Source organism: Mus pahari, chromosome X (genome assembly GCF_900095145.1).
Source record: "Mus pahari chromosome X, PAHARI_EIJ_v1.1, whole genome shotgun sequence".
In the NCBI taxonomy this organism is placed as follows: Eukaryota; Metazoa; Chordata; class Mammalia; order Rodentia; family Muridae; genus Mus; species Mus pahari.
Window position 1 is genome coordinate 6,754,118 of NC_034613.1, and position 10,595 is coordinate 6,764,712.

The 10,595-nt window shown below is 39.4% G+C and overlaps 1 protein-coding gene across 13 annotated transcripts in view; it reads right to left on the reverse strand.

Annotated features, from left to right (window-relative positions):
• The window catches only part of Cask (calcium/calmodulin dependent serine protein kinase), a 344,733-nt gene that overhangs the window by 100,307 nt on the left and 233,831 nt on the right, over positions 1-10,595 (reverse strand). For all 13 annotated transcript variants that reach the window (XM_021188353.2, XM_021188350.2, XM_021188347.2 and 10 more), the window contains exons 7-8: positions 9,096-9,271; positions 4,245-4,367 (exon numbers count right to left, since the gene is read on the reverse strand). In XM_021188353.2, coding sequence (XP_021044012.1) covers positions 4,245-4,367; positions 9,096-9,271 — 299 coding nt within the window. The remainder of the gene's footprint in view (positions 1-4,244; positions 4,368-9,095; positions 9,272-10,595) is intronic.

Sequence of the window (10,595 nt, forward strand, 5' to 3'; positions counted from 1 at the left end):
GAACTCACTCTGTAGACCAGGCTGGCCTCGAACTCAGAAATCCGCCTGCCTCTGCCTCCCGAGTGCTGGGATTAAAGGCATGCGCCACCACGCCCGGCATGTTTAACTTTTTAAGAGGCAGTCAAACTGTTTTTACAAATTGAACGTATCCTTTTACACTCGCAGTAACAGCATGAGTTATAGATATTCTGCATCTCTGTCAACACTATGTGTGGTTAGTCATATTTATTAATTCTTTGTTTGGATTTATTTAATGTGCACATTTTGCCAGTAGATTTGCACCATGTGTGTGAAGTGCCTTTGAAGACCAGAAGATGGCACAGATTCTCTGGAACTGGTGTTACAGATTGTTGTGAGTCACCATGTGGGTATTGGGAATGGGATTTGAGCTCTTTGGTAGAGAAGCCAGTGCTCTTCACCGCTGAGTTACCTGTCTAGCCCTAGCAATTGTTATTTAAGCCATTCTAATCCAAGTTTACAGGTGTCTCTCTCTGTGGCATTATTTGGATTTCCCTAATGACTACTAATGCTGCGAAGCTTTGAACATGCTTATCAGCCATCTGTGTATCTTTTTAAAAAAATGTTTGCTTAAGTATTTTCAAAGTTTGCATTAGATTTAATTATTTTATAGAGTTTTAAGAATTCTGTCCTTTATGAGATACATCATTTGGACAGATTTATTCTCAGTTTGCAGTTAGTTTCTCATTCTCTTACTAGTGTCTCTCAAATAATAGTTTTTAACTATGTATGTATCTGGAGGTAGAATAGGATGTTCTGACAGACTATGGGTAATGGGAAGAAGAAGACACCATGATACACCGCAATTTTGGGTATGAGTAAATGGAAGTCTGATTCCTCCTGTACTGGGAAGACTAGAGCAAGCAGTTTGAAAGATGCATGCCTTATTTGGATACACATCAACAAATGGGGGTTACAGTTGATTGTGACAATATTCCCTACCTAATGCATAAACACTTTCCCCAAACTGTTAGGTATTGACAATAAGGAAATCAGTTCAGAAGTGATGTGCTGAAAGGACTGCCTAGTGGTGAGTGACGAGACAAAGCAAGCACATGTCATCACATGCTTCTGCTGATTAAAGGCCCTGGGGAGGTTTCTTGATGTAATGGCTGAAGACTGAAAGGTGGAGAAAGGAAGGTAGACAGTTTGGGGTCCTAGGGTCAGAGGAGAGATCCTAGGCTGATATTGGTGCTATTTTATTTATTCTATTTACTTTGCTTGATTTTATTTTATTTTATTTTATTTTTTTTTTGATTCAGCTTGGGAAGTCAAAGGACAAGAAACACTGACAAAATGAGCCCCCAAAAATGCCCACAGAGAAGAAGCTATCCATGCAGGGCAGAACCTTCTGTCTTTACACCCCATGAGTACCATTTAAAAACCTATTTACAGTCTGTCTCTGACTTCCTTTCAGACTAGAAAATTTACCACAACTATGACCCTGAACTCTGGGTTTACTTAATTCTACTTTGGTTAGGATGACTATTCATAGCAAGTTTTCATTAATTCAGTTAGATAAAGACATTAAAAGGGTAAAAGTCAGTAACTATAAGGGATTCATTTATTACTGGTTTAATACTCAGATTCTTTTTCAACATGGAATAAATAAAAAAGATCTGTTTTTTTTTAAACCAAAGAAATAATTATTTTGCTCTTATTTTTGACTCAAAACAATGATACTTTGACTTCAGACACTTTATTACATATGTTTCATCATTCTCTTTCTTTGCTTTGTAGTTATTAAAGGCATTTTTATTAAATGAAGGCTTACATTTTGGTCTTTCTAAATCAACATAACTTATGCCCACTGTAATGGGACACATATCTACAGGAACAAGGACTAAATGTAAACTAAAGTTGCTCCCTCCAGCTAGAAAAGCTCATCACTGACTGCATCATCTCCAGATGACACATAAACAATGCGGATAAACAGTAGTTCACACACAGCAGGTGACTCTGAATTCAGCTTTCCAGACTTTTCCTTTTATTTTACTGACATTTTAAAACATTTTTGGTACCAGAAATCTATTCTGTATAAAGCTCAGACTGCTTAGGGTGAGAACTATAATCATCGGTAGAGACAAGAAATTCCAGGAAGATAAGCTTTGATAATGTAAGCCACTGTAACTGTATAATGCTAAGACTTTTTATAAAGGATCTTAAAAATGACTTAAACAGCTGCTATTGTCCTTATTTGGCATTTAAAGTAACTTCTAAATGACAAAAGATCCTTATTAGAAAAAGCTGAGAGAAGCAAGGAAGGAATAGGAATCTTCTAAGATTTTCATTTCATATAGGGAGAAAAACATACTAAAACTTACTAAAAGTAAGACAGTACTGAATAATCTATTCTTTGCTAGGAAAACCAGAAATACTAATATTAAGATATCAAAAGGCTGAATGAAGATTTCAAAAGTAATATTCTTTTAAATGTTACTGGGGGCCATACTTGGGGATTTATGCATGCTAGGATTTACAGGTGCTTTATCATTGGACAACAATACCCCCTCAGCCCAAGAAGGATCAAGATTCACTGAAATGTCAAAATTGTTCTACAATATCATTCCATGTTATAGTCACCAAGATATATTATTGATCGATATTTTTACATATCTTAGTGTCTTACATAACCTCCGAGGAAGCATCATGATATAATAGTCACCAGAAGAAGCTGGTATCTAAATATGGATCTGATGTGAGAATAATCCCCAAAGTGACCTAGAGGAAGAATATTCTAGAGAGACAACATGATTACTACAGGAATGTTGAGGCAACACTGTGGTCTGAGGATCAACAAGGAGGCCAGAATGACAGAAACTGAGGCACAGGAGACTAGGAAAGGGTTAAATCAGCAAGGTACCAGGAAACCCAGTTGGACAGTAGGTTAAGGAAGAATACTTCAGGTGAGAGGCCTGGATTCAGGACTCATCATGTACAGATACTTAAAGGCAGTCAAACTTAATGAGGTCTCCCACATATAGAGTGAGATGGAGAAAGAGATGTGAAGCTAGGATGGAGGTCAGTCAGTGGCACATCCATGTGATGTCATATAAGGAGGCGACAGAAAATCTGCAGGACTGGAGGAGGAGCAGTCAGACAAGTAGAAGGGAAACAGAAGGCAGGTATCCTGGGAGCCAAGGGAAGAAAATTTCAGGAGATGGATGTCAAATGTTGTCAAGAGATCAAGCAGCTCTGCCTCTGGAATTTGAGCACGAGACTTAGTGATGTGAAGGTCAGTAGTGACTAGACAAGAGTTGGCTTTCTTCTGAGCTTTGGAGGTTCTGGGTTGAAACTCAGGGCCTTGCACATGTCAGGCAAGTACTCTATTGAGGCATACCCATAGCCAATAAGAATTGTTTTAGTGGGGTTGGTAGATCCTGACTAGTATGAGCTTAAGAGAAAGGGACAGGAAAGATTGGGGAAATGGGTACAGATAATTCTTTTTAGTTTTGTAATTGAGAGAACCGAGGAATGGGGGCAGAAGCTGGAGGAATTTGTAGGATCAAGAGAAGACATGCATGCATGTGTATGTAAGCAATAAAAGCAACCACAACACATTAACTCCAAAAGATCCAGAAAACTGATAAATGTAGGACAGAGGGAAGTAGCTGGAGCAATGTGATCATGTTAGTGAAAGGAACAGGATACATGGCATAAATAATGGGTAATGGTAGGCTGAACTAAATAAAATCTTGGCTCTAACAGTAAAACCTTTTGTGACTTATGCCAAAATTCTGAACATCTCTGAGGATGTATTCTTCCTTATGAAGCAAGAATTTCCTGGAATTATGGCACAATGCTTTAATGAAACAATACTACTTTCTGATGTCTTAAGATTTGATTTTCCTTAATTCAGAAAAATGGGATACAAAACCAACTTCTGAGTGTGTCTTTCCTCTAAAATTGTAAATCTACATCTATTGAAAACCAGTGAAATCCTACAGAGTATGCAGTCATATGCAATAGAAAGATAATGTAAGCTGAAATAGTTAATTTAGATGTTCCTTTTCATCTTTGGTACATGTGTTGCTGGACAATAACCTGTTTTAATTTGATTTTGTTCCCAGTCCAATAGCTAAATATCATACATGTCTAGGACAAGGTGCAAGACAGCAAACACAATGGACAAAGCTGGTAAGGCTGAGGAACAAGTAATGGTGAAAAGGTCCATCTTGTAGAATTCTTTAAGGCCAGTGTGGATGGTGACCTGGGAGCAACGGTACCTTAAGCCATGGGTGATTCAGAGCTTCATAAACAGTGATCCTTTCAGCAGGATCCAGCATCAGCATGCGGCGTACTAGGTCTTTGGCACTTTCAGAGATATGGCTCCACTGCCTTGGATTCATCTGAGGAGGAAACAAGGAAAGCTACATAGTTATCTTCAAGAAGTCAACACTTACTATTATACTATTTCAGCGTAACATTCATATAACAGAGATTAAAAGGCCTACTTCCTGAGGAAGAAGACACACAATGCTTTGTGGTTTTGTTCCTCATTATTTATATCAGCAATTATTCTGTTGGTGCTGCTATATTGTAATATTTTCAATATTTGAAAGGTCTACTCATGACTCTGGTTTCTCATTTTTTATTCTCAGCTAAAAAGGCTAGAATATACTGATCCACAAAGTACTGAAATAAATTTGAAGTGAAAAAACTTAAAGAAAGTTTCTTTTTTGGAGACAAGGTTTCCTTAAGCCCAGGATAGACTAGAACTCACCCTGCGGTCCAGGCCGACCTTGAACCTCCAGTTGCTTCAACCTTAGCCTCTTAAGTGCTGGGATTACAGGTCTGTACCATCACACCCAGCAAAAGATGTGAAAACCAGTGTCTTCCAATGTTAGGATCAGGTGGTGAGTGTGGTATGCACCAGTTTAATCATAGCAACTGAGATACTAAGGCAAGGGAATTATGAGTTTGAAGTCAGCTTAGACTGGGGAAAAATTCCTAAGGGAAGAAAGAAACATTCACACAAGCTCTAAAACAAAACTGGGGGCAACATTAATTGTGAAGCTATAAAAAACCATTAATTGGATGTTCTGACTGGGGTATTCAATATATAAGGAAAAATATACTATCATCACATCTCTGCAAAATAGCCAATTCCATGTGTATACTACTCAGTGAAGCCCTTTCTTTTAGAGACAACTAATTCATGTGGTAAAATGGAGTGAAAGTAAACAAAAAGAATTACAGGTTTCTCAAGTCTTTTGATAATGGATGCAGATCTTTGAGGGAAAAACTGGAAGCCTCCTGGGAAAGAGGACATGTCTAAGGCCAGAAATGAGAAAAACACTCAAGGAAAGTGCTCAGAGCTTGGAGCTGGGAAGGGAAGTGGGAACTCAAGGTACTGGGTGGCAAAAGTGGAAGTTGCCTGACTGAATGACCATATGGGAGCTGCCTGGTGCCAGGAGCTTCTTATAGTATCCAGCTTTTGTAACTGTTGCTGTTGTTCGTCAGTGTTGAGACAGAACCCTGGTCCAAGTGCTCTGCCGGTGTGCGGACCTTAACCATTAGAGATCAATGCCACCTCTTAAGAGGGAACGATGGAGAATAAATATAATAATTTAAAGCCAGATGAAATCACAGTACTTGCAACACAGCATAAAGAAATCATTCCAGTTTGGGCAAGGGCTAGCAACAGACACTGAGCTTTGGCTCAGGTGAGGCTTTGAACTTACAGATGGGGAGGGCAAAGCCTCTGCATGCTAGGGAGAGCTCTTACAGTTGGACAGTGTTCTATTTTCCTTTTCTTAGAGGCAAAATTACTAAAGCAACCACTTTCATTTGTTGAATCCCATGCCGTAACTGGCACGAGACTTCTTAAATATTGTCATTCTATTGGAATTGCGGTCAATGGACCTCTAGATGCTCATCTTTGGTACATGTGTTGCAATGTCTGAAATGCATGATGGTGACTGATTAGCCACTGCCTAGATAGTGTGCTTCCTCGTCTTTTTCCCTCCAACTCGTCACAAGCTAGAGTTATCTGGGAGGAAAAGCTCAGTTGAAAAAAATGCCTCCATATGATTGGCCTATAGGTAGGTCTGTGGGATTTTCTTCATTAATGATTGATTTGGAAGGCCAGGGCCACATCTGGTGGTCCTGGGTTGCATTAAAAAAATCAGACTGACAAAGCCATGGGGCACAAGCCCATAAGCAACTTCCCTCCATGGCCTCTGCTTCATTTCCTGCCTTTAAGTTCCTGTCTTGGCTTTCTCCAATTATGGACTGTAACCCATAAGGCAAATAAATCCTGTCCCCTACAATTTGCTATTGGCCATGGTGTTTACAGCAGTAGAAACCTAACTAAAACACCCTTCTTCCCTGTCCTGGGGCTCAGGTAATTTCATTTGTGATTTCATTGAGCTTTTCTTACAAATGTCCAAGATCAGGATTTTACTGCTTCTTTTGATAAGTACCATCATGGTTTTTTGAGATGTTTTAGAATATCCTAAAAGTGTGTGAAATGCATAACAAGATTGGCAATATATTAAGTATTGAAGCTGAGAGCTTTCCATTATCCTTGTGTGTTTGACTATTTCCATGATAAAGAAGCAGCAATGCATATTGATAGAATCATATCACAGTATGTCCAAAAAAAGAAAGAAAGAAAGAAAGAAAGAAAGAAAGAAAGAAAGAAAGAGAAAAAGAAAAAGAAAAGAAAAGAAAGTCAAGGCCCATGAATTTCATAGAAGTGGCAGAAGAGGACCCACGCTCTAAACTGCTGCTGAAGACCTGGGAAAGGAAACCATGAAGACAAGCAAGAAGAGAGAAAACCTAAATAAAATGGGAATTAAATTCTAAGATGCAAGGCTGCAAACCCTTGGTACAGAAATCATGGTATGTCTGCTACCTTATCGCTTCCTAATAATATTGCCATTATTTGCTAAGAATAGGAAATTTTAAAATAACTTAATTTTTAGACAGTACAAGCAGTCGAAATTACTTACCAAGGCATAAAAATAAGTATTCAATGCTTTAAAAATAGACAAAATCAAATACCAGACGCTGTTAGAATGAAGCACATTGCCTTGGAAACCAGGAAGTAAGCAAATGAACAAACACAAAGGCAGAATTCTATTGTTAGCAAATGCTTATAACTCAAAAAGGCAGGTGGGAGATTTTTATCATGTGGTAAGTACGCCATCAGCTGCTGAGAGGACTGACTGAAGTCCTGGTGCAGATGAAGTCCTGTCTGCTGCTATGCTTAGTAACCTGGTGCCTGGCTTTGTCTGTTTCCTTCTTTTCGGTATTTTTGAAACAGAGCCTCAATGTGTAGCTTTGGTTGCTCTAGAGCTTGCTAAGTGGCCCAGTTTAGCCTTAAACTCATAAAGATTCTCCTGCCTCAGCCTCCCAAGTACTGTGGTTAAAGGCATGCATCACCATGCCTGGCCCTTCATTTTCAACTGAGTTTCTTCCAATATATTAGCATCTGTAATTTCACTTGATTTGGTAACATTTGACCAGAAAGCCCAGTCTTTGTATTACTGGTAACATTCACAATCTCCCAGGATAGGAGGGGGGGGGGACCATTGCTTAATAAGTAATACTTTGGAAGTATTACTTTTATTTACTGGTCAACTGACTCTAGACAAGTAGAAAAACCTATACTCACTTCTGTTTCAGAAAGATACTGTTTGCTCTCATGAGCTGACAGTGCACAAGGTAAACAAACTAAAGCATTTGCCATTTTCACTTCCATGTGCTTTAGTCATAGTTTAAAAGGATAAGGCTGCAACTCTAAAACTACCTTTCCACATGATGGGCTGGAAAGATAGCTCAACTGTTAAGAGTGAATACTGGTGCTGCAAAGAACCTGTGCTTAATTGCCAGCTTTCACATGACTTGTCTAACAACTACCTGCAATGTAACTCCAGCGCCAGGGAGATCTGCTGTCTCTGGCCTCCACTGGCATCTATTCTCTGTGATGCCTATACTCACACGCAAACACAAACATAGTTAAAAATAAAATAAATTTAAAAAATTATAACATTACTGACAAATAGAAAAGAAAATGTTAGCAGCTTCACAGTTTGGGAGTCTAGTGTCATATAAACTTATATTTGGTCTTACATTATCAGGCATGGCCAAAAATGAAGCAATGATTCAGTCGTATAGAAAGTATGAGCTTCAGTAATAATGGGAGGGGGGTTCCTCAGCATTAAGTGCCACCAGATACACACTATCACAACTCTAGACCCTACCAGATACATGTATTGATACATTGGTAGAGTAAGATGGGTTGGGACTGTGAATGGGACCTTCAGCTTACTTATTTCTGAGAGTCCTTAGGGCTTTTTGGATATAACTCTCTATAATGTCAGTCACAGCATTGATTTTTAATAATGAAGGCAGTAATCTAGTAATTACAAGACAGTGATATTTGAGGCTTTTGATGCATAGTAGCTAAGGAATATGAATGTGTAAGTCATATCAAAATGCCTCTAAGATGGGGCTGAAGAGGTGGCTTAGCTCCTCCGTAGGACCCGAGTTTGCTTCCCAGCACCCATGTTGGGTGGGCTCACTACTCTAGCTCCAGGGTATCCACCATCCCCTGCAGACTCTTGCATTCACACGCACCTACCTACATGCAGACATATACACAAAACGAATAAAAACGAATTCTTTAGAGAAGTACCTGTGAACTGTTATCATGAAACACGTTGCAAAGCTCACATGGGAGTTCACTCTGCAATATAAAGACTTTTTTGGCTATGATGGTGGAAACTTAAGATAAGAAATGACTGAAATAATACCTGAGTAAAATTTCCATTTGAGTGTTATGAATTAAGAAAAAAGCTTTAAAAATAAAGGGCTTTTAACTGTACCAAAAAGGCCCACGCAAGCCTGCTCCTCACTGAGCTGAGCTCATGGTGACTCACACTTCCCAAGACCCCATTGTGCTTCACAAGGCTATTGGGTCGCGATGGCAACACAGACCTTTGCTCTGGTGGGGTAGCTATTTAGGCAGTAGTAAGTTAATGAGCAAAGACAGACAACAACTTCAAGACAAATACCTTTCTCAGGATCATTGAATTGGAATGGAAAATCAAATGGTCATAATCTCTTACCTTATATTTTCCTTTAATAATGCCTTCAAACAATCTTTCCTTGGTTCCATAGAAAGGCAAACAGCCGCTGAGCAGGATGAAAAGGATCACCCCGCAGCCCCAGACATCCACAGGCTTGCCGTACGGCTCTCTCTTGACCACTTCTGGGGCCATAAAGTGAGGTGTTCCAACGCGCCCTGGATTTAAAACAGCGACATTATGCAAAACTGGTTTTGTGAAATCTGAAAATTCAAAAAGCATTATCAGTTTGAATAAAAAACCTGCCAATATCAATGTTCTAGCACTTCTTTTCCCTTTCTGAAAGGAATTCATAGAAGGCAAAAACAGTTTCTCTGATCACTGGGTCAGAAAAGACTGGGTCTAGAACAGGCCTCTGGTATTCTTTTTTTGAATTATGTATGTTATATAGTAGGCCTTGTATTTCTTGCTCCTTGAAGAATTTTATATGTTCCAATTTAGAGCAGAGGAAGGGAAGAGTGAGGTGGCCAGTCTGTACCTGTCCTAAGGACAGGCAGGGGCAGGGGGAGGGCATACATAAGTGAGCAACACTTTGATGCCAAAAAGATGACTTTTAACTGCCAAGTTCTTAGGACAATCAGCAATTCTCAGTGGCTGGAGAACTGGAATGGGAATGCTTAGCTTACTCCTGATGTTAAACATTTGACGAGTACGAGAGCATACACTAAACAAAATCAGGAACTCCCTCCCACGCAATCCTCTTTGCCTCTCATCTTCTTTAAAGAGTTTTCGTATTTTCTTCCCTGTCTCACAAAAACCAGTTTTCTAGGAGGAATGTGGCTGGAGTTGTGTGTACACTATAACCATCTTTCACTGAGTACCCTCGAGGTAGTCTTTTTCTCTGTGGAGGAATGAAAGGCTTCAACTCTGCCGGGAAAGGACTTTGGGACAGGCCACTGCCTGACCAACTTGGCAGCTCTTGTACATTCTGCAGGCCCAGCCCTGCTCTTCCTTCCTCTGTTTTTTTGAGCATGACTCTTATGCTCAATCCAAGATTATTTTTACTTTGAAGATTGTAAAATACTTTATCTCATTATGGTCCCGTGTTTAAAAAGAACCTAAGAGATCTTTTAACCCATCTACAGAGAACATGTTGCCAAAGCCTGTTGATGGTTATCAAACTCAGCAGGGGTGGAAGGGCTAGTTAGCTTCTCAATTTGGATTACAGGTGCAGGTCACTCTGTGTTCTCTCCCACTTTTTTTTTTTTTTTTTTTTTTTTTTTTTTGAGACAGGGTTTCTCTGTGTAGCCCTGGCTGTCCTGGAACTCACTCTGTAGATCAAGCTGGTTTCGAACTCAGAAATCCACCTGCCTCTGCCTCCCAAGTGCTGGGATCAAAGGTGTGTGCCACCATGCCCAGCTCTCTCCCACTTCTTTTTTTTCTTTTTCATTCATCTTTTTAAAAATTATTATTATTATTATTATTATTATCATCATCATCATCTTTATTTACATTTCAAACACTATCCCAAAAGTTCCCTAT